Source organism: Balaenoptera ricei, chromosome 6 (assembly GCF_028023285.1).
Source record: "Balaenoptera ricei isolate mBalRic1 chromosome 6, mBalRic1.hap2, whole genome shotgun sequence".
NCBI lineage: Eukaryota > Metazoa > Chordata > Mammalia > Artiodactyla > Balaenopteridae > Balaenoptera > Balaenoptera ricei.
In genome coordinates, this window is record NC_082644.1 from 118222509 (window position 1) to 118246131 (window position 23623).

The 23623-nt window shown below is 54.1% G+C and overlaps 1 protein-coding gene and 1 long non-coding RNA gene across 13 annotated transcripts in view; one reads left to right on the top strand and one right to left on the bottom strand.

Annotated features, from left to right (window-relative positions):
* RAPGEF1 (Rap guanine nucleotide exchange factor 1) overlaps positions 1-23623 on the bottom strand; it is a 139945-nt gene that overhangs the window by 27326 nt on the left and 88996 nt on the right. For 5 of the 12 annotated variants that reach the window (XM_059925882.1, XM_059925877.1, XM_059925881.1 and 2 more), the window contains 7 exons: positions 20977-21065; positions 20106-20258; positions 19544-19667; positions 18998-19181; positions 17371-17871; positions 11846-12048; positions 9323-9481 (listed from right to left, as the gene is read on the bottom strand). In XM_059925882.1, the coding sequence (XP_059781865.1) occupies positions 9323-9481; positions 11846-12048; positions 17371-17871; positions 18998-19181; positions 19544-19667; positions 20106-20258; positions 20977-21065 (1413 nt within the window). The remainder of the gene's footprint in view (positions 1-9322; positions 9482-11845; positions 12049-17370; positions 17872-18997; positions 19182-19543; positions 19668-20105; positions 20259-20976; positions 21066-23623) is intronic. The other 7 variants (XM_059925887.1, XM_059925886.1, XM_059925885.1 and 4 more) reach the window with 2 other exon arrangements.
* On the top strand, positions 4127-17123 carry LOC132367464 (uncharacterized). Its single transcript, XR_009503808.1, has 3 exons — positions 4127-4462; positions 9199-9333; positions 17048-17123. It is a non-coding gene; the product is annotated as an uncharacterized LOC132367464 (long non-coding RNA).

The following is a 23623-nucleotide window of genomic DNA, read 5'->3' on the forward strand; positions in this document are numbered from 1 at the left end:
CCTGACTCAGCAGAGCATCGACTGCGGGTGTGGACAGTACTGGACAAGCTTCCCTCGCTGTGCAGGTGCGGGTCCGAAGTGGGAGGCGGGGGAGGCCACCAAGGGTGCGGACTGCAGGGGAGGGGGCGGCCGCCAAGGAAAAGGGAAGGAAGATGCGCATCTCTTGGACAAAGCGTCCAGGCCGCCCCGCCCGCCAGCCCGCCCTCCGCAACAAGGCTGCAGCAGCTCTGGTATTCAAGCTACGCAGTCCTGCTGGGACAGGAGCCAAGCCTGAAAATCACCTTCCAGTGGGCGGGGAGACGCGGTCCCTCGCGCTGCCCTGCACACTCGTTCCCATACCGGTCAACAAGCCCGGTCTCCACTGACCCCCAGAGAAATGTTTCCAGGCCCTTTAAGATCATACTTATTCACACGGGCAGGGAGAAAGCAGGGCTGGCCGCTGAGCAGAAACACCCCTGCACCACAGCCTGGAGTTTATTTTAGGATCTGGCTGGTGCCCGGATTTGCTGCTGCGCTCCGCGGCAGGAATTTTTATTTATAGCCAGAGTAAGACTGTTTGGGCTGAGGAGGAGTTTATAACACGAGGGGCTGCCTGTCTGGAGACGGCAGATTTCTGCAGAAGATCTAGGCGTGCTGGAGCAAGTTGCTGGGGAGGAGAGCAGTCAGGAGAGGGGGCACATGGCCCCCACACCAGCCCTGATCACACAATCAAAGCGCCAGCAAGAACCATCTCATGATGATGACGACGACGACGACAGCTATTCTTACAGAGTACTTCCTGCTGGTCAGGTGAGGTGCTAAAGGTTTTACCTGAATCACCTCGTTTACTCCGCACGAAGTGCTGTTATGATCCTTATTACAAGGATGGAGAAACGGGCTGGAAGGGGAAGCCACGTACCTAGTAACACGTGGCTCGGCTCAGCAGAGACGGTGCTGGGGCGGCCATCTCACACTCAGGGAGCGCCCTGGGCACGTGACAGGCCCTAAGCGCGCGGTCCCGCAGCTCTGCAGAATCCTGCCGGCTCACTCCACTCGGAGATCTCCTGAGGGGTGACCAGCCTGCGAAAGGCAGTGAGCCACGGCTTGATATACCAGCCGGGGACGCAGCGAAAAGATCTGCCCTCATGAGAGACACAGGAGCCAGCACCCCACTCTTTTGAAAACATACACCTGAAAGAACCGCCGAGAGAGTCTTCTGGGTATAAAGGATGAGGGAGGCTGATGTGATGTGTGGCCAGTCACATGCTAAAAAGCAAAGCCACCTGAAGCTGGCCAGTCACCGGTTTTCAGTGCCACTTCCTTTCCATCATATCCTGGCATGAAAAACGACTAGGGACAGGCCCTGTGTTGTGTTGGCAAGAAAACAGGAAAGCAGATCTTCACATGAAAAATTCTGATTCCTCAATATGACAGACGTTCCGTTTAATTCCGTTGATTAGCAGAAAGCTGGGGGAGCCAGAGGGGGGAGCCAGACGGGGCAGCCAGTGAGCCAGCAGCTGAGAGCTGGAGCCACAGGCCAGAGGATCTTGACTGGTATACAGCTACTCCACGGTGACTTGGGTTCCAAGCTTTGGAGAACGTTCAGCTCTACCGATCATGGGGAACACGCGCTCATCGGAGTGAATGGACGTATTGCCGCGGGCAAGTGTTTGGAAGTATAGAGAATTCCAGAGATCAGTCATTACTGTATCCTCTTGGCTCAAGCAAGGCTTATGACTTCATTGTTTTTGGACGCTACTTAGCAAAACAGATAAGCTACTGGACAGCTTGTTTGGGGGCTTAAATTTTTATCCATCATTTGTGAGAAAACATATTCAAGGGAAGGTGCTTTTCTAGGGTGGTTTGGGCTTCCTTCCCCTATGGAGAGCCAGTGGAAACCACAGCCCAGGGCCAGTCCTGGGCTCTGAGGATGCTTCTTTCAACCAGGGCCTGCGAGTGTTGACACAATATGGGTGTCAGTTATTTCTCTTGGAAGGAAGTAAAGCTTTTAGCCGCTGCAAAACACACACGTCCATGATTTCCTGGGGAGGAATCTCCTGGAAAGAACTACATCAGATTTGGTTCTTAGATGGGACGTGACCATTCCTCGGTCACCAGGAAGGACCCTTGATAACGGTCCTTGTCACTCCATGTGGCAAACTGGCTGGAAGACTGCTCGTCTCCTCTCTCCTTCCTGGTCCCAGTTAATTATGTGTTTACGAAAGCCATCCTTCGGGTCTATCCTAGGTCCAGAGGGAACTTCCTTCTTTGATGCGCTTCTGTTAATTTATAACAACTACATGTTAGATAATGTCCAAAGATGAGTTTCTGAAGCCAAGAGGCAGATTCTGAGGCCAATGCCGCAAGCCTCTGCACTTGCGATTTCCCTGCTCAAGGCGAGGCCAGACACTGTTGTTGGTCCCATCACGTGAACAATGAGACGGCGCTCAGCTCACCCAAGAAAGGCAACATCAGCATCATGCTGGATTCAAAACACACCTTCTCTCTTTCTGCACAAACTTCTTGGTGGAGTCTATTTTTTAAACTCATTTCAAAATTCCAATCTGTAATTTTATAACAAAGGATGTAAAAGAACAAAAATGTTCTGCTCAGGAGAATTTTAGGACAGATATAATAGAAATTTACTATGTTTCTTCTCATGTTCCATATTTTTGCAAGCTGAATCACAAGATCTTCCTTGAAAACACTACATTTTTGGCCCATGGTTTTGTGGCTAATTATATTCTTGTAAGAACCTCCAATATGTTTTAGGATGCTCTGTATATTCATTAAATATTAACCTTAATAATATCAACTCTTCATAAGAAAATTCAGTATAGATTCCAAAATGATCTGAACTTAGTGCTAGAAATCTGACTCAACTATTTTTTACTCAGTTTGGATTTAAACAGCACGACAAGGGCTCTAACTTATACTTATCTTTAGCACTATGTAGAGCCTGTAGCTACACTCTGTGTCAGAACACACAGGACAAAAGCACGCCTCTCAACGTCTAGCCCGTGCATGGGCTTTTCTTTCTACTGAGCCTCATTGGGTCTCAATGCTTACTGGCCATTAAGCAATTCATAAACGTCAACTTGACACTGTATTTCACAGGATGGGGATCTGGATTCTAACCCTAGCTCTGACTTAAAACTCTGATCAAATGGTTCAGCTTCTCTATTCTGGTGCCTCCATCTCCAGAACAGGGGTAAACATTCCGTCACAGAGCAGGAAGGAAGGGCCCTTGACAAGTCGACAAGCAGCTTGACAACATGAATGTAAAGGCAACTGTCAATGCAGGAACAGCACCCTTAGGGTTCACGTCACACAGGACCTTCACGAGGACCAGGGGCTCCTTTTGGTACCTGACCAGTCGACTGTCACGGACTGAGTCAGATGTACACGTGCAGTGAGGGGCTGCAGGGAAGTTCCTGTGTGTGAAGCAGCCTGCGGGCGCTGACCATCCACAATGCCGTGAGCACCAACAACAGAGTCAGGGAGTCTTCAGAAGGAGGGGCAGAAACAGCTGGCTGGAGCGGCTGCTGCCGCAAGGATCCCCAAGCCCCGGTCCTGCTTCTGGGCTATGACCAGTCCCGCTTCCTCGCTCGGCCCTTGCTGTCCACGGCAGGTGCGCCAGGCTCTCTCCTGGACTCAGGCGGTGACCATCTCCTCCAGGGCGGGGGCTCGGCACGGAGCCGGGCTTCTACCGCCCCCTGCAGGCAGCAGAAACGCGGCGGGTGTTTGGCTGCCCGTGCCTCCTGCCTCAAGGCCGTGTCTAGGCTCGGAGGGGCAGTGAACTTGGGCGTCACACTTCAGGGAAGCGACGGCCACACAAGCACCCCGGGTCACTGAGGAAGGGCGGAAAAGCACAGGGTGAACTTCCCGGAGGAGCCAAATCATATTTCAAGGGCCCAGCAGACAAGAAGTGCCTGTGAATCTCTCAGGCCAGAGAGCCAGCAGCCAGAGCCTCCTGGGTCAGCAGAGAAGGAAGAAGAGGAAGAAAGAGGGTTCTCGGCCACAGCCTGGGATCAGTGCCTCTGATTCATGGGAACAGAGAGGCTCTCCCGTGATGAGTCCGCTCAGGTTGTTCTGATGAAATGCTCGGAAGCAGGAAAAGACGGCCGGGATGGTCGGGTGCGGGCGAGCTGGACGCCTCCCTGTCACCGCTCCCAGTCAGGTCAGCGTCACAGAGCACCTGCGACTCGCTGCTGGGCCCTGACCCAGGTACAAGGTGCAAGAACATAAAAAGCCCAGTCCTTACTCGCAGAGAAAAAGAGCCTGAACATTGCAGAAGAAAGAAAAACCACCCAATGCGGCAATACCGAGATAATTCCTCCCTTTTTACTGAATGCCAGTGTGCATCTTGCACTACATTACGCTCTTTATGTGGGTTTTCCCTTTAATCCTCCCGACAACTTCACGCCCCCAGTGACAGAGGAGGAAGCGGAGCTGGGGTGGTATGCTCAGGTCCATGCAGCAAGTAAGGAGACAGCCTGGTGGGGAAGGGATTGGGGGAAGTGGGGAAGGGACTGGGGGAAGTGGGGAAGGGACTGGGGGAAGTGGGGAAGGGACTGGGGGAAGTGGGAAAGGGCCGGGGCAGAGGAGAGAAGCCCGGGGGTGGGGTGGGAGGGGGGCAGGCAGTGATGAGGAGCCGGGGCAGGAGAAAGCGGAGGGAAGGCGGGGCCCGGGACAGGTGGGCGGACGGGCCGGCCAGGCCTCGGAAGGCCTGGCTCTGCAGGGACGGGGTGACACTTCAGTCTGCCTGTGCTGCTTTGTGGGGAAGGAGGGTGGCCGGCTGTGGCGGCAAGGCTGGAAAGGAGGCCACGGTGGCCACACCGGGGGCGGCGATGGGGTGGAGAGAAGGACCAGCGTGGGGTGGGCGACGGGCCGGGCCACAGGGCTTGCTGACTGGGCGTGCACGTGCCCCGTGAAAACGAGGTGTGTACGTGGGGCTGGGGGGACACGATGAGCTCAGTTCTCGCCTGGGCAACTCAGTGGACAGGGGGAACACGCACGGAAATCACCGGGACGGGGGGCCGAGGGCTTTGGCCCGTCCCGCGCGGCAGGCGTGTGTGTGGGGGGGTGGATCCCTAATCCCAGGGGGCCCAGAGTCTAGCGAGGAGACGCCGGCACCCGCCCACTACGCTCTGTGGTTTGGCCCCCAAGAATGGGGCAGAGCCTGAGAGTCCACGGCTTCCGGGCACCTGAGTGGCCCCCGGGCTGCCTGGGCCGCAGCAGGTCGCAGAGGGGTCCGCAGAGACTCCCTGGCGGGCGGCAGCACGGCCCTGGCTTGCCCGATGCCGATGGCACCGGGGCTGCTCTGCAGGAAAGCCCGCAGAGTCGGGCAGGCCGACGGAACAACGCCCCCCAGGAGAGGTCAGCTTGGAGACACACCTGCCCGTCCCTGGGCCCCAGTGCTGCCCACGGACACTCCCTCTTCTCTCAGAGTGAGTTCTCTCTAAGCAGGGCAGGAACCGTAAGGAGAAGGTGGCATCAGGAAGAAACAAGAGGCAGGCACGGGAGGCAGGAACACATTTTTCCCAGCAGGAGGGCACATGCTGTGCTGTGCCGAGCGGCCGGCCCCCTCGTGACTCCAGCCCACAATCCCTTTCTCACCCGGCTCCGTCCTCTCTGCTTTCCCGTCTCCTCCCCCTTCCCCGTCCGGCCTCCAGACCTGTCAGGGTGCCCCGGTCTCCGGGATGCCTGTGACGGGAGGTCGAGGAGGGGGCCGGACAGAGCGAGTCTCCCCCGGGTGGGCCCTGAAGGGCACGCGTGCTGCGGCACAAGAGCCTGCGCCCAGCCCTCAGAGGGTCACTGTCAGCGGCTCCACACGTCTCCCCCCTTTAGACTGAAGCCCTCAACATGACACACCCTTGACTTTGTTACACGAAAGATTTTTAAAAACAGATGACAGTTATTATGGGTATTTCTGAAGTTCTTCTTAAAACCTGGGTCTTCTAGTAGTTTTACTTCTCCAGAATCATTTCGGAAGCCAAGATGGTAAAGAAAGTATTTCAACAGATTCCTAGCACCCAGATAGATCTCTTGGTGATAGTAAATATCAGTTGGCAAAGAAAGGATGTACCAGAAAATAGTTCAGGAGATGGCGGAAAGTGATTTTTCTAACGTTGCCGTTGCGATACCTGGAGGGCACTGGCAACCCCAACAGTTACTGACAGACTCTCAGTAACACCTTGGTCAAGGGTAAGGTGACTATGGACCCAACCCAAAACTTTCAAGATTGGCACCACTAGGGTTCAGAATGACAGAAAACGCAAGCCAGAGGAGGGAGATGGTGAGGAACCAGCACGTGGGACTTCAGTGTGGGGGGAAGGGCTGGTGCTGGAGGGCCGAGAAGCGGGTGGAGGTGGAAGGCGGGCAGGAGCACGGGCTCGGCCGCAGTGAGAACAGGGCAGGCAGCCCAGGGGCTACAAGTGATGGAGGAGAATCCAGGGACAGGAGCAGACGCCAGCACCACGTCTGAGAGCTGTTTCTAGGAGGGCCCGTCACTCAAACCCTTACCAGTGTCACCAAGGGGCAGGCCCATTGCAAGGCCCGGCAGAATCAGAACAGGAACGAGGGCGTCGGCCTCCCAGCCCGGGGGAGGCTGCACCTAGCTCTCCACGTCATTCTGGCCTCACGGTCACTCATCGTTGCCCTCAACACCTTCTCCTATCAAACTGGTCTTAATACCCTGGACACCACACGCCAGTCCGGCTGCGCGTCTCCTAGGATCGCAGCGCGTGGCGGGAAGGAGGGGGGAGTCTGCGGGCTTGGGGGCTAAGCAGGCCCAGCCGGAGACCGCGAAGAGGAGGGTGGGCGCCAGGCAGGGACGGGGGCAGGAACGCGTCTGGCGGACAAGTGGGGAAAGAGCTCGAGACGGGGCCTGAGGCCCAGAGGGCCACGCCCAGAAGGGAGCAGCTCGGGGGGCAAGCTGGTCTGGGCGAAGGGGCAAGACACGTGGAAGGGCTGGCCGCTGCCGCTACCCTCCAGCCCGCTCGCCCAGGACCTCAGTCCCGCGTGCTTATACTGGAGACAACCTTCCAGAGTGTACGCCAGGCCTTCCCGGCCTCATCTTCAGGCAGGGCCCTCGGTGTGAGCAACTCTGACTAGACTTCCCTGACCTTTATCTCCCTGAGATCCTAACTGTCCTTCACACCACCACTCAAGCGCCCCTTCCCCACGAAGCGCTGCCTGACGCTGTCCTCGCTCCGCAGACCATCTGCGACTCTCACGCCGTTACTCGCACTCTGCCCGGGCCCGAGTCTCCTTTATGCTCAACTTACTCTGCCTACTCAATTGCAAGGGCTTCTCAAGGATGATGGGGCCATCCTACTCGCTCTGGATCCTTCTTGCTGCCTGACCCGCACTAGGGGAGGCTCCGTGCTTATTGGATTAAACTTATCCTGGGATCCTGGGAAGAGTGAACAAGAATGCTTTTTCAGCACCTACTTCATTTTATGTTGATCAAGGCAGGTTTACTGCTCTACAATTCCCTTGGCAAGGTTTTCAGTCTTCCTGTTACATGGCGGAAGTAACAGGTCACTGGACCAAGAACTGTGTGAGGTGTCTTCAGATTTGGCACCTGTTGTATTCCTACGAGGCAGCCCTTGGGAATTCCATGCTGGACTGACGACACAGGCCTAGGGACATTCGGGAATAAAGGGCTGCTCTGAGAGCATGTCAAAGCCCTCTGTCTGGGGCTCATCTTCCAACGTAGTAGAGAATATACGAAGAATACGCTGGTATTACACTAAATCATTTCTCCGGGGTTTCAGCATTTCAAATGTCAAGTGTTGCATACATTTAGGCCATTACTAACAGCTCTTGAGGCCTGGAGGGACTTTCCTTTAAGTGAAATAAAGCACCTTTCTTAGCTCACTCCCCTCAGGCTCCTTTGTGGAGCTGCCGCTGAGAACACAACATTTCTGCTGCAAGATGCCGTAAGACTCCCCTACGTGCCAGGGGTGAAAACCATGACGTACTCATACCCAAACTTAATTAAAATGCCCTCAAATCTTCTTTAATTCTCTAGTAAACAGTCCAATGCATTGACAGTCTTCTACCCCAAACTACTCAAAAGGGATATTGTAGACACTCTTAGGAAAACTCACACTTACTTTCTGTTCACAGAGGGGGAAAAACTGTCAAGAGCTGGGATTGTCTACAGGCCAAGTTTTGCAAGATTTGTGAAAGGAGCTTGCCAGAGGTGCACGCTGAGGAAACAGAGGGCGTCTGTGCGGCAGGGCAGGGCTGGGCGGGGGGTGGGGCGAGTGGTGTTTAGCCTTTCTACAGCACGTATGCTTGGCGCAGGCTCTACAAAGCTAGGCCCTAGCACTGAAGGGAGGACTGCGTCCCAAGGGCCTCACAACGGGCAGGCCCAGCTTAAACCGGGCGCTGGATGGCTCCCAAATACGGAAACCGGACAAGACCACACTGGGAACCCAAGCTTGGAGAGGTCTCCAAAAGTCACCAGGTCAACCTCGTCATTCACAGAGGGAAAGGGAAGTGCAAGCAGGTTAAGCCACTTGCCCAAGCTCTCCTGTACAGAATTAGAGCAGAGCCAAGACCAGAATCCAGAACTCTAAGAGAAAGAGCAACAGTAATAAACTTTCTAAGCTTACTACGTGCCTGGAAGTCTCCTATGATTTTACTTAATCCTCCCATTCACGAACTATTGTAAGAAGCAAGGAAAAGTACAATCCCAAAGGACAGAAATTGAGGCCTGGGGAGGATACACCGATTTTAAGTGGAGCCCAAAGGTGCCCCCTTGCCAAGTTCTTTCCCCTGACATCCAGAGTTTCACTGGAACAGATTAATTGGGTCAGCACAGCAACACTACTAAGCTGTGTCCTAGGCAATGACAAACAGTTACTGTTGTTTTAAGCCACAAGGTTTTGGGGTGGTATGTTACGTAGCAAGGGTTAGCAAAAGCTAACTGATACAGCTCCCAAACTCAAACTCCGTCATGCCGGGTATAACCTGCTCTCCGGGGCTTTGCTTCCTACGTGAGGACTACTCCTTTTTAAACACAGAGCACCACAGGGCTGACCCCAGGCCCAGTGTGAGCAATGGAATAAAAAGGCCAAAACATCCCTGCCCGTTTATGCCTGGGTGATGGCGTTCCAAGCGTGGCCGCTCACGTTCCCCGCCCCACCCGCTCCCACAGTCCTTCGGGCCACAGCCAGCCAACCACGCGTACCCTTTCCCATCTAGTGCAGGGGCCTGCGGAGAGACAGAGCCGGCGCTGGGCAGCAGCACACACGGCGGGAGGCAGGAGCGACAAGGGAGAGATCTCGCTCCCCAGTTTCCCAGTAGCGAGCAGCAGGGAGCGACTCACCGAGGGCACAGGTAAGTTGCCGTGCCGGCTGAGAAAGGAGTTAGAGACGGACACACTGATGCCCTGAGTGGCACTGCCGTCCTCGGGAGTGAAGGCCACTTTAGTTTGCTGGACACAGTAGGAGACAGAGGAGAAGGAAGCAGCAGCATAGGAGGCCTGCTGGACAGAGGAAGGAGAGAGAAGACAGGGAAGGAGGGAGAAAAGCAGAGAATAGTCAGGCATGTACACATAAAGGCTAAACAGGCTGCTACCCGACTCTGCTGGGACATTCTGGAGAGGGATGGCTTCCCGGCCCAGCTCAGGGGTTAAGGATGCCTGCCAAAGGCGACCTGGGTGAGCGGGCACCCTCTTCACTTCTGGGTCCGCTGGAAGTGGCGGTAAGGTGGGAGGAGCCACGCAGACCTGGGTGAGCCCCTGCTCTTCCGCTGATTTCGGCCCCCAGACCCCCTCTGTGGGGTGGCCGTGCTCCGGCAGAGCGCAGAGCGGGAGCCAGGCTGCCTGGGCTTAATCTGAGCCCCGCCACTCGTGACCTGCTTGGCCCCGGGCGTTACTCAAAGCTCTCTGTGCCCCAGGTTGTCATCCGTAGGAGGTGGGGAACACGGTGCGGGGCGGTATGCGTGGAAAGCACTTAGAACCAGCCTCCCTCAGCGCACGCGGGCCAGCAGGTGTAACCAGCACTCTCACTTTTGTCTGGAAAAATGGGGTCACACTTCTTGCGTCTGCGCTGGAGAAGGGATGCCAAGCAGCCGGCACAGGGCATGGCACGTGTGTGCCCGGGCTTCAGTCAGAGCTGGGCGTGGTTCCCCATCTTCCACTTCTGGCAGTGGGCTTTGAGTCAGTCTCTCCAGCTCTCTCAGCCTCAGTTGACTTAAAATGGGGGTGCCGGGGGCCGTGGGGAGGATCGTGCGACACCATACGAAAGCCCCGGTGCTCACACAGGGCGGTGTTCAACAGGGTGTCGGCCCACCTCCCGAGCCCCCTGGCAGGTCTCTCCCCAGAGCTGCCCTCACCGCCGCCCTGCCACAGGTGAGGCCGTCTGACAGCTCTCTCACGTGGGCTGGGACTCGCGTGCGCTCCTTAGGGATCTCTCCCCAGTGCTCTGACGCCTACGGGCTACACGGTACAGAGAAGATGCCCAAGGCCGGCCGAGAGGCACGGGTGCACTCCAGCAGGAGGGGATGAGAAAACTTCACATTTCAACCTAACTGGCCCAGCTGTCCAACCAAACATTTTAGGTCAGAGGTCCCGGGGGCAGGCATTTATATTTCTGTGGTGACAACTCCTTCTTGAAATCCTAGAATCAATTTTCAATTTTTGTTCATATTCGGGCATGTTCAGGTGTCTGTGGGGTGAGCAGGACAGGTGAAAAGCTGAGACCCTGAGCACAACTGCTGAGACACAGCTAGCTGGTGGCAGAACTGCGACCCATGACCCCCAGCCCGAGCCTGGCCTTTCCTCTACTAGACCAGGCTGTCCCCCAAGAGGCTGGCTGTGGCTCTGCGGGGCCAGCCCCAGAGCCCGCTGAGTGTAGGAAGGCTCGGGGACGCCTGGGGCCAGGCATGCTCGAGGCCCAATCACAGCACTGCTGAGGCCCAGACAGTTTCGAGGAGTCACCCAGGGGCCTTTGTCGTCCGGTCGGCAGCTGCCTCCCAGAAAAGTTGGGGCAGCACCTCACGTCCTCTCGCAATGGATAAAAGGTGGCCTGGCCAGCCACGCTGGGCCCCTCGCTGGTTAAATCACTACCAGCGTAAGAGCAAGACAGCACATGCAGCTCTGATAAAGTCGGGACTCCTCTCCTGGAGAACACGGCTGGATGGGACATTTGGATTCCACAACCTGACCAGAGCCCACTCGGTTAGTAAACTGGTGGCAAAGAGAAACGGGTTGAGAGGCGCACCCGCCGTGCCCCTCGTCTGGTCCCCGAGCCTCACAGCCTGCCCACGGCTGGACAGCCTGCCTCTGTGCCACCTACACGGAGTCCTTACACAGGAGGGGATTTTGAAGGAGGAACGGTGCGCCATGCCTGAAACACAAAGCGGCTCTGTGCAAAGCCATCCTGCTTCAATAGAGCTGGTTCTCACTGGGTCATCCCCGGCCAGGGCGGGGTGTTAAATCACTGGGCAGAGTGAGGCCCATTATGTAAATCAAGTCCACAGATGGCCCTACACAGACAGTGCCCTGTGCTCTGATTGAGTCCCTCCTTTCTGGGAGGTCTATATTGGAGCCAAAGAAGAGAGAAAAAGGACCGTCAACCGAGAAAGCAAACATTCTGAGTACAAGCCAGCCCCAGCTGCAGGGGCTGCTCTGGAAAAGAAAGGCGCCACCCCCCAGGGTGGGGAGATGGTGCAGCAGGAGACAGGCCGCAGTGAGGGCACGGGAGCACGGTCCAGAGCCCTGGCCCGGAAGGAGAGGCGCCGAAACCTGCCCCAGGACCATCCCAGTTGCTAGAGACCCGTGAGGATGAGAGACTGGTCGCTGGGGGTGGAACAGCGAGGGCCACCCTGGCGGGGGGGGGCCGCTTACCAGCTGCCGCTGCTTGGGGGGCAGGGCAGGGGGCGGGGCGAGCTCCTGCGGGGCGTCCCCGGCGCTGAAGGAGTCGCTGAAGCCGTACACCTCCATGAGAAGCTTGTTCTTCTGCTGGTAGACGTGCTCCTTCTGCGGCGTCTGGTAGAACACGGAGGGCTGCGGCTCCGAGTAGTCCTCGAGCAGCTGCATGTAGGCCAGCACTGCGGACACAGACGGGGCACTGGGCTGGGGACCGCCGTGTCCAGACCCCCACCCTGCCCCCTCACGGCGGCCAGGGTGAGGGCCCGGAGAGCCCACCCTGTATGACACTACCACGCGGACACCCATGTCAAGGCGACGTGAACCCTGACTCGGCGACCATGGCGTGTCACGCGGGGTCACAGCGGAGGTGGTGACCGGGGTGGGGGAGCCGTGTGTGTGGGGGAGGGGAGGGCAAGGACCTACGGGAACTCCCTGTACTTTCCGCTCAACGTCCCTGGGAACCTAGAACCGCTCGAGGCAATAGTCTGTTTTTAGAAAGGCGTAGGGGGCACTCCACTCCTTGCTGAGAAGCCCTTGGGGCTTTCCAGCCTCTCCAGGGCCGTGGCCCGGGCGCCCAGCGCACGCGGCCCGTTCCTCTGGCTCTCTCAGTTCCCGGACCACGCTCGGGGCTTTCCGCAGTGCTGTTCCGGCTGCTCTTCCCACAACCCTGCTGCTACGCTGCAAGGCCCGACTCTTTCCCTCCTTTGGGCCTCGGGCTCAGGTCCCCTGACTTCCATCGAGGCCTCTCACCCCCGGCCCTGCCCCAGCAGCCCCTCCTTGGCCCCACGTTCCCTTCCTTTGGAGGCTTTCCCACAGCGTGTCACGAGCTAGCTGGGTTTTTTTCATTCGTCTGATTTTTCTGAGCACCTACTATGTGTTAGGCACTGACCCAGGTGCTGGGACTACACAGGGGCCAGCAAAGCGAATCCTTCGCCTGCATGGCGCTCACACCCTCCCCAGGGAGACAGAAAACAGGCCGAGGTGGGGTATGTGTGTCCCATGGAGGACAGTGAAATGGGGTGGCGATGGGGGTGCTTCTCTAGAATAAGGGTGAGGACGGGTGGAAGAGTCTTCCCGGCCAGGCAGAGGCCCACAGGCAGGACGAGGGTCCGGTGGGCAGAGCACAGCCGGTGAGGGGAGAGGGACGACCCAGGAGGTCGCATGGGGCTGTGTGAATGGGGCAAGGAAGCGGGCTTGATGCTGAGTTGGCGGGAACCCACAGAAGGGCGCCCCCCCCCCCCGCCCCGGTGTGCCCGGAGCTGCTTCGTCTTGGGAAGACAGTTCTGGGCGGCTGTGCTTGCTCAGGTGAAAGGCCACGGGGGGGGGGGGGGGTGAGAGTGGTTTGGTTCAGGAAGAATCTCCAAAGCAGGTGCAGCAGGACTTACTGCCTCTCACTCAAGAGCGGAAGCTGCAGGAGGGCAGGGACCTTGTCTGTCCTGTCCACTGCTGTCTCACCGGTGCCGAACACACAGCAGGCATCCACACATATTTACAGAATGAATGAATGAAGAGAACGCATGTCCCCCCAGGATCTGTCCCTGCTCAGTGACTTGCTGAACCAGGCTGCAGCCCCGGGGGCGGGTCTTGCAGAGCACCCGCTGGGTAGGCAAGAAATAACAGTCACTAAGCTCTCCCCCTCCAAGCCCAGAGGCTGTATGGAACATCCTCTGTACAGAGGGACGAACAGAGAGAAAAGAAGTGCGCACACTGAAACATAAGGATCCTCTCCTCTCTAAAAGCCCTTGAAGAAGCCCTAGCCCTGGTGCTTTGTGACCACCTAGAGGGGTGGGATAGGGAGGGTGGGAGGGAGACGCAAGGAGGAGGGGATATGGGGATATATGTATAGCTGATTCACTTTGTTATAAAGCAGAAACTAACACACCACTGTAAAGCAATTATACTCCAATAAAGATGTTAAAAAAAAAAAAAAGAAAAGCAGCCCTAGCCCTTGCCACCGCGGCCATGTGTCGCGGAGCCGCGGCCTCACGGCGGAGCTGCCTGCACCTACAGGGCACGCACGGCGGGCAGGCGCCCTCACCGGCAGTGTGGCATCACCGACGGAGCCCTCGGCCGCAGACGGCGGCTCCGCGGCAGGTGTGAAGCCCTCAGCCCTCATGTGAGGGCACCAGCGTATACTTTATTTCTGACTTCTGGTGGTTAGTGATCCAAGCCCCATCTTCTGAGCCAGGCCTTTCTGAAGACTCCAGAGGGCTCTGGGAGAAGTGACAGTCTGGACCTGACAGAGCCGTCATCTGGCGTCCGTAGCTGTGAGGGCTGGACTGGAGCAGAAGCCCTTTCTCCAACCCCAAACTACCTGTGTGGACGGGATCTCGCACTTTACACTCCCTGTCGCAAAGTCGAGTTCAAGGCAGGCCCAAACTGCTCCGCTCTTCCCCTTCTCTAGGTAGCGAAGGAAGCTCCTGGGTGTTAGGGCATCCCCTATACAGACGCGTGTTTGGAGGGAAAGGCACCGTTGCGCCCCTCAATACCTGCGTCAGGAATAAGTACTAACTTATTTAGAGTGACCGCGCATGAACTAAGAGGGAGGTGAAGGGATGCGAGCACCTGCTAGGTGAAGCCAAAGTTCAGATACCAAGAAACCATAGCAAGGACAAGTTTGCAGGGCTTAACTTTGTATTTTCAAATAACCAGAAAGTTGGGCTTAACTGGAGACCTAAACCAGTCAGAAATGAAAGGACAGAGACACTTTGCTGGGGAAGGCAGCCATGAAGGTAGGGAGATGGTCTTTTTCTTCTCTGCACCTCACTGGGGGTCAAGGTAGACAGGAAATGCCTTTCTCCAAATACGCCTTTCTAGCACCCTTCACTGAAAGAGGGGGTTCAACGTTACCTTCTTTATTTAAAGGAATCAGTAAGAACATCTCAGCTCCAAAAAGCACAGAGTGGAGCTTGGCCGTAAAAGGTGATTTCCCCCATAAAATCGGTGCTTCTCAAAGAGAAGCACAGCTTGCAGTCCCCCTGGAACCCCACATCACCTCTTCTCTAACACTGCACAAGCAACACCACTGGGTTCCAGGGGAAGATGCAAACCATGAAGACGATCCCAAATGTCCACAAATTTCTCCCTAAGGAGCCTGAATGCAACCACCTCTGCCTGACCAAAATGGAAAGCTTCAGTAAGGCTGCGATCTTTTCAGGAGCTCCATGAACTCCTTGATGTTGAAGTCCTTGTAGAGAACTGCTAACCAAGCACAGAGAAGCAGCAGCGATGGTCACCACCTTCTAGAAACAAGGAGGACCAGTCCATTTCAAAGGCAGCCCAGCACAAGGGCCCAGAGACTACAGCGGCCGGCATCACTGGGAGTGCCGAGTGGGCACCGGGGGCTGTGGGCAGACGGTGATGAGGAAGCTCGTCTGGCACAAGGGGCTCACAGGGCCGGGGACCCTCAGAGCAACCCGAAGGACGGGGATGCGCTCTGACGCGAGGCTGCGCGCGCACAAGCTTTGTCCAGCACTAGCCAAGTATAAAGATGATGATGGCCTCCTCCTTTCCTTCAAAGCAACTCTGTGAGGAGTGTTCCACGGGGTTGCAGATTGGAGCTCTTCAAGGGTCCCCTCGGGAAGCGAAGAGCAGACCTGAGACTAGGACTAAGCCTCGGGGAGCCTCAAGTCAGGGGTCCTTTCACAGGGCACTGAGGAGACCACCGGCTGCGCAGGGGTTACAACTGTAAGCTGGCACAGGGCTCAGGGAGGTGGGGGGAGGCCTTCCTCCTCAGCCTGGGAGGCAGTGAGCTGAGCTAGGAAAACACTGCTCAGAAGCCCACATCTGCCACCCACTTCCTTGCTGATCTGATCTTGGGCAGAGGCTCAGTTCCTTTGAGCTCCAGTTTCTTCAGCTATAAAAAGGGGGCTAATGACACCCGGCCAGCCAGGAGGTTGGTAAGGACGAATACGACAGAGTACGTCAGAGTATGTCAAGCTTCAGCCCAGGGTGCCACACCGGAGGCGCTCAGTAGATTTTAAAGGTTTGCAGGCACAAGAGCTACAGACATTGACGGATGACACAGAGCCTAAAAATGGATGCCTAAATTAATAGGAAGTATTTTTAGCCACAGGAGACTTGAGGCTAGTCAAAAGGCAACAGTGGACGCCTCCCCCTTTCCTTTTCTTTTCTGCCTGAAGCCGGCTGCCCACACCTGGTCTAAGAGCTCAGACGCGAGGCTCCTGGCTCCCCAGCCAGGCGACACCACAAATCTGCTGTGGTTTGCACGGGTACAAGCCTGCTCTTGGTCTAGGTCCAGAAGATTCCTAGGAAAGGACAGGAAAGGGTGCGAGCCCTCAAGGGCACGCTGCTCAAGTCAAGGCCAGGTGGGTGCAGGGGAGAGGCCCATAGCTCTTTAGACACCTGTGCGTGTAGACAGAGAGGCGCAGAAGGAGACGTTCCTGGCCTTGCTGTTTGCAGCTCCCTCTGCTAGCGGCCTGCTTTCCAGTGAGTGAACTTACATGACAGATGGGAATGACATCATTAGCCTTACAGAGCCAGCTCTCCCTCCAGCTGGGGGACCATACCACCGAGGCCATTATACAAGCTGGGCGACACCCAGTGCAGTAACTAAGGCCAGGTCTCCCCTTCTGAGAACGGGCCGCTCTCGGCAGGGCCAATGAGACGCTCTCACTTGGGAATTTGGAATGGATACTCAACTTCCAGGTCACAGAAGTCATCTGATGGATGTTTCCACTGAGGCCAGGGAATCCTGGGGCTGTGGGCTGATGTGGCCACACACGTATTGGAACACTGACAGCCTGTCTGCCCAAGGAAGATGAGGCCGAGCTGCGCGAGTGACGCGGGGAGAGGGCGGGGCAGAGAGACAGGCAACACAGAGCAGTCAGGGAGCCAGCAGAAAAGCAAATCCCTGCAGAACTCTACTTAGGACCTTGGAAAATATTCAAAATACAAAAATCCAAAATTTCAGCTCTACCCCTGGGCCCTAATGACATCATATATCATAATATCTGGTCCAAGAAGTGTCCTCAGCAACTCCAACCAGGCAATCCCAGATTCCAAGTCGTTATGTGACATTTCAGTGTCTGCACACAGAAGACAGAGCGGTACCAGGGTTCTCTCTAAACAGTCCCCTGCATTTCACGGAGCATTAGAAAACCCCTGTGGGTGCGATCAAGGCTATTTTAATTCCAATGTCTGTTCTGCTTTACCCAGATATAATGCCGTGATATTTGTTTCTCTTTGTCACCACGTGTTCGGGCCAGAAGGTCAACTGACTGCCATCTACAAGAGGCCAAATACTCTGTGGAGACCAGACCTGAGGTTCTGTCGAGACCAAAAGGAGAGGTCAGCTTATCAGGCTTTAAAAATGATCCCCAGTATTGACAACACAAGGCTCCTGTAAGTGTCCACATACCTGTGGTTCCACCTTTTATGAAATTACGAGGCCACTGGTTTGATTCTGATCTAACGTTTCAATAAAACACCATTTTAGGTTACAAAAGGTGCTTCCCGACAACAGCTCAACAAAAGCTTACTGTGTTTGTTTTTCTTCTCTGGTAGAGGAGGAGGTTTTTCTGGGTCACCCGTTGATTCAGGAACAGTGAAATCACCCACAAATTCGACAGAGGCTGAGGAACCTCCTTGCTGAAAGGGAAGGATAGCAGCAAAGGGCGTGAAGGGGACGGACTGGACCGAGGCCGGGTTCTGCAGGTCCTCCTCGGAGACGTTGTCGTACTGCGAGGGGTGCCGCTCGTAGGACGCCCTGCAGCCAGAGCTGTCCGCCGTCTGGGAGGCCGCGCTCCTGCGCTTCTTCTCGGGAAGAGCAGGCGGCACGTCCATCTGCTGCCCTGGGGCCGAGGGCCCCTCTGGCTGGGGACAGCTGCCCAGAGGCAACTGGAAAGGATGGCCAAGAAATGGAGACCCAGACTCCCCCAAGGACTCTGGCAACGGGCTGAGGTTACAGGCCACTTGCTGAGGTATCTGGTCTGCGTTAGAGAGGTCTTGCTGGAGGAATTCGTAGTCAGGGTCGTAATGATCTGCATTCACAACAGGAGAAACATACTGTGAGCCACCAGCCCCCACAGAAAGAAAAGATCCCACCCTTCTTCCTTGACCCAATGCTGCTCATTAGAGAGTGACCAAAACACATCTCCCGTCTCATCCGCAAAGACTCTCACTTTACTTTATATTCTTCATTTTTCTCCTGCTTATAAAAGTAAAACCAGATGGGAATTTGACTGTTTGCTATCCAATTCTTTGTACTTCCTTGGATTTTTAAAAGTTTCTTACTTAAAAAAAGAAAAATGCATGACCACTGTAGAAAAGGTGGCCAAAAAACCCTATTGAGAAAATAAAAATCACCCACAATCCCATAATCTAACTATAATCTCTGCTTACCATTGGATGCATTTCCTTAAAAGTCTTTTTTCCCTTGGATTCTTTTGTTTTTTTTTTTTTTAAACTCTGAGAAAATACTATATAAGTGGTCTTGGATTTTGTCCGCTGATCACTATATCATAATTGGTTTTTAATACAGCTATGTATTATTCCACCAAATGGATGTATCTTAAGTCTCCTGATTTCCTACCACTGAGTAGTAGATTCTTTCCAGTTTATCATCATTACTCTTAATAATGCTGAGATTAATGTCTTTGGACAGAAATCTTGCCATGAATCTCTGATTATGTTCTTAAGATAAACTCTCAGAAGTGAAGTATCTAGTTCGCGGGACATGAACAGCTCAGTGCTCTGTAAGCCTCCTGCCAAAGTGCATGCCAGACCCTCATCGGGCCCCACCGCCCGAGGTCAGCACGTGCTGTTCACTCGCCTTCGCCCTCCGTCAAAAGTGGTCAGGGGCTCTGAGCACAGATGGCTCTGAATTCTGGCAAAGGGAGTCAAATGACACACGGACAGGCTAATCGAAGTGACAGCTACCATTTCAGTAGCTCCCATGGGGTTTCACACTGCTACTCCATTTAAACTTTCAACCCCCTTCACAGACAGACACTGGTATCCTCATTTTGCAGACGAGGAAACTGAGGTTCGGATTTTGAATGACTTGGCCAAGGTCAACAGAGCCAGTGACTGGCATCACTGTCTGAGCCCAAAAAGCCACCGAGAGACGACGAGCCAGCAATGGTGATGGAGGCGCCGGCAGCTCACCTAGTGTTTCACAGCTTGTGTTCCGGGAGCACTGCCCGCTGTCCCTGTCCAGAGAGGACAGCTGCTCGTCCGACTTGCTGAGCTTGCCTATGCTGCTGCAGGGGGACAGGCGGGGCGACTCGCCGCCATATGAGTGGCTGCCTCCCGACAGTCGTCTCTGTGCGTAACAGTCCACGTCAAAATCCTCCCGGGCAAAAACGAAAACAAACCAAGTCACTCCTGGGAAATGGTGGCAGAGACCAGGGGAGGGAGCCGGTACGTTTACTCGGAGAAGGAAATACTGGCAAGCTCAGCAACCCGCTGGAAAGGCCCCACTTCCGTGCCTTCCGAGAAAGAGGGCCTCTGCAAGCGCTCGGAGCTCAGTGCGAGGGAGGCCCTGGGGCCGGTCTCAGCTTCCCCACCCCGTGAGGGAACTTCCACCCCAGGGGGGAGAGCTCCTCCTGTGACCAACGCCAGGGACTGAAGACCACTGGGTTTCTCTCAGCTTCAGGAACCAAATCCCCAAACCTGAAGCCTTCCTCTGCCTTTCTAGATGGGGCTAATTACCTGCCTATTAATTCCAACAGGCAAACTGGAGCCACTGGTGGCTCGACTCATGGGGGCCACGACGGCCACTCGGGTAGGGGATGGAGCCGACTGTCTCTTCTTCGGTGGCAATGCTGGTGGAGGACTGAAACAGAGCAAGGAACCCTATCAAACCAGACACCCCACAAAATGCTTTAAACAGATACTGGGGTATGGGAGGTGGGTTCTTTCATTATCAGACACTTCACACCTGCTTTTCACACTTTCAGCTCCCATCCCATCAGTGCCAAAAAACTAGTATCCAAAGTCCTTGCTTTTCTTTTCGTAACAAATGGCACCAGTTTTTGCTTGGCTAAGGCTAAAGGCAAGCGGTTGGGAGTTCTCAGGGTGTGGGGCAAGGGAGGGCGCTGGGCCAGGCTTGTGTCCTCCGGAGACGCCCCTCCGGAGGAAGGTCAACCCGCCAAGGTGCCTACAGAGCAGGTGCTGACCCTAATGGCACCGTCTTCTTTTTGGCTCATCCTACCCATCCATTCATGAACTTATGACATAAACAGAGGAGGGTGCTAGAAAAACAGAAAATTACCTATTATCAACCACACGAATGCCAGGTAAGGGGGGTTTGGGGGGCGCGACCTCTTCATCCGTGGAATCTGGGAGCCCCTCGGCCGACTGCGACAGGCCGGTCGTCTTGTTTAGAATCTCCATCTCTCGATCTGTCAGGGGGAGCTCAGACTGGCTGGAGAGTTGAAGAGAACTCGGGGTTACAGAAGGCCACAGAGAAGGTCCTGAGAGCGTGAGGATGTGACCAGGGCAGGGAAGTCATGGGGGGACAGGGACGGAGGTGCCCTGGACACAGAGCAGACACTGTGCCCTGGGCTCCAAGGCAGAGATGGGGTTTCAAGTCTGGTTCGATCACCCACAAACAGCGGAAGCTTGGCCAAGTCCCCCTGCCTCTGCACCTCAGTTTCCTCACCTGTAAGAGGAATCTCTGGACTAGACGATGTTCTAAGATGCTCCAAGTGTAGGTTTTATGTTTTTACTAGGGGCTTGTACTAGAAATTACTGCAAGGCCTTATAACTGTCCACATTACCCTCAGTTTCCTTTCTTGATAAAGCTAAATGCTCTCAAGTCAAACCCCTAACACTCAACCCTTCAAAGTTCTTTCTAATTATGGGAGGAAGCTGGTCAAGAAAAGTGCAGGTGGGTTTTGACATCACACACTATCCTTAGAAAAGGTCATGCTGACTATTAACCTGGAGACCAGGCAATTCTTCAAAATGGGTGTGAGCTACACACACTTTAAAGTAATGCAGGGTCTTACCCAGAATTCACTGAGAAGGGAATGTGGGCCTCACAGGGCCTGCTTGATGTGGGCTCCGGACCTGGCTCCCCTTCTTTCTCAAGTGTAGATCAACCGTGACCCCAGATACTGGAGGGTCTGGTCAGCACTCACCCGTCGGGTTTGCAGGCTGGGGAACTGGGTTTCACTGGGCTTGTTGGAGACGGATGCCCTTGCTTCTCGATGGTAAGTCTGACCAGCTCCTACACGCCACACAAGAGAAAAGCAGTGAGACACGAGGAAGGTTCCTCACCGTGAATGTTCCCAACCAGGTGGGTCAGCTGTCTGTCCTCCACTGCCCACAGATTCCTCACTCACCATAAGTGCGAGTATGATTTGACTTAGGTAATCTGCCTGACTTCCCAAAACGTCCCCTACCCTCCAAAAATACCTGCACAGCATGTCGAAAGTTTCAAGTGCATAAAGGCACTTCCTTTTGGAAGGGGGAAATGAGAAGCCCCACTGTCTCAGAATGACTAAGTTCATCACACAGATCAAACTCCTGGCAGAACAACCGCCAGTCGGTTTGTGGAGGAAGAAGTACTACCCTTTAGTTCTCTGAAGCCATTACACGACGTGCAGGGTGCTGCCTACTAACAATCAAACCTCTGGTCCTGGGGGAGGTGGTTTCCCAGAGCGAGCCGGCCGTGGGTGTGGCAGCAGCTGGTGTCCTGAAATGACTGGTGGGAATCTTTGTCAATGGACAGAAAGTTTAGGGCACATTACCCAGCAGAGAAATGACTTTAGAAAATATTTTTTTAAACAGGAAAAAAAAAGAGGTGATTAGGGCCTACTTGGTTTTTTCAACTAGAATGCATTTTCCCCCAGTTTGATGAGCTCTGGTGATTGCATACACCATATAAGAATCACTCAGAAATACAGAACGTTCCCACCGCCCTCTCCAGTCAATCTGCCCCCCCGCAACCACTTTCCACTTCTGCTTCTTGGATCACTTCTGCCTAGAACTTGAAATAAGTGGAACCATACAGCATGTACTCTTTGGTGTCCCTCTTCCTTTTCTGAACAGCTCTATGCCATAAAGTTCAGCCATTTAAAGCGTGCAATGCAATGGTTTTTAGTCTGTTCACAGTGCTGTGCAACCATCAACACAATCAATTTTAGGACTCATTATTACTTCCAAAACAAACTCTGGACCTTTCAATGGTCCCTCCTCATGTCTCCCCAGCCCTCCCGGACCCACAACCACTAATCCCCTCTCTATCTCTATTCGTCGATCCTCTTTTGCTCAGTGTAAACACCCACGTCTCTGTGTGCATGAGTAGTGTTCCTTGATGTTGCTGAGTTGTATTCCAGTATACGGATAAACCCACAATTTCTTCACTCGTTGTCCTGTTGATGCACACCTGGGTAGGACCTACATGTGTCACATGAGAAGTTCAGGCTTTCAGTATGAACGTCTATTTCTAAAGTTACAGAGGAGGCAGCAATGGAAGAAGGTGGGTAATACAGCAGTGTGCCCCCAAATCGGACTGCAAAGCCTCTCCCAACTCAAAACACCCCACACAGGAACCCTGACAAGTGTGGTAAGGCAAAGAGTTAATATGATGGATGGAAGTAATGCTTTTGGATAGCCTTCTAAAAGATGACTTGTCAGTATACATAAAAAGCTTTAAATATTTGCATACATTTTATAATAATTTAGCCCAAGGAAAATGACACGGATGTGTACAAAAATTAAGCCACAAAGAATGGTCACCACAGCATTATGTGTAACAGGTAAAATCAGACTACTCAATATTCCATAATTAAATATTCAATACTAGGTACTGATTACATAAATTAAGATAGAATTAAACAATGGAGCATTATATTACCATTAAAAAAACCTCACAACAAGAATATATGATAGCGTGGAAAGACAACACAATGTTAAGTGGAAAAACAGCCCAGATGGTACACTGGTGTATACACAGTATGTTTTGGAAACAAAACAAAACCAAGAACACACGTATAGGAAAAAATATGGCTATGAAACACCCCTTATTTTCTTGTTTTTGCTTCTCTGCTTTTTCTTACTTTGCTACAATGAACACGTATTACTTCTGAAATACTAATTAAAAGAAAAAGAAGGCATACTCCATATAATCAGAATCAGTGTCACCCCACTCTGTAATAGTTTCGATGCCTATTCCTGGAGAAACGTGGAGGGTTGAGATCGCCAAGAATCAAGTACTGGAAGAAGAAAGGAGAAGGTTGGCATTTTCCTGTTATCACCATCCAGGAGTTAAACATAATCTCGCAAATATGTAAGGAACAGCTAACTAGCTGGTGATTACAGACAAGGTGGAGAGACAAGAGACGACGTAATTAGAAGAGAGAGCAAGTGGCGTGGAGGCAGGCCCCCTGCACCCCATCACCTGGAGCAGGGTGGGGAAGGCCGTCCATCCAGCCCATCACCAGGCCACACAGAAGAGCATCGCGGCATCAGAGGGAGTCAAAGTGTCTTGGAAGCGCCACACTCAGCTCACTCTCCTTACAAGCAGGGCAAAGCAAAAGGGAGGAGCCTGGACGCGTGCATCTGCTGAGGCAGGACAAAATTCCACTAATTCTTCATTGAGTCCTGAGCAATTATAATTAGAATGCCATCTTTCTGGAGAGGCAGCTGTGTGAACTCAACTAAAGAACAATGGCAAAAGAACCACGCAATGACAGGCACACATGTGCAAGTGTGCACCCGAATTCCAAGACGAAGTCAGATCCCAGCACTTACCCTCCTTCCCCCCAGGCCCAACAAGACCAT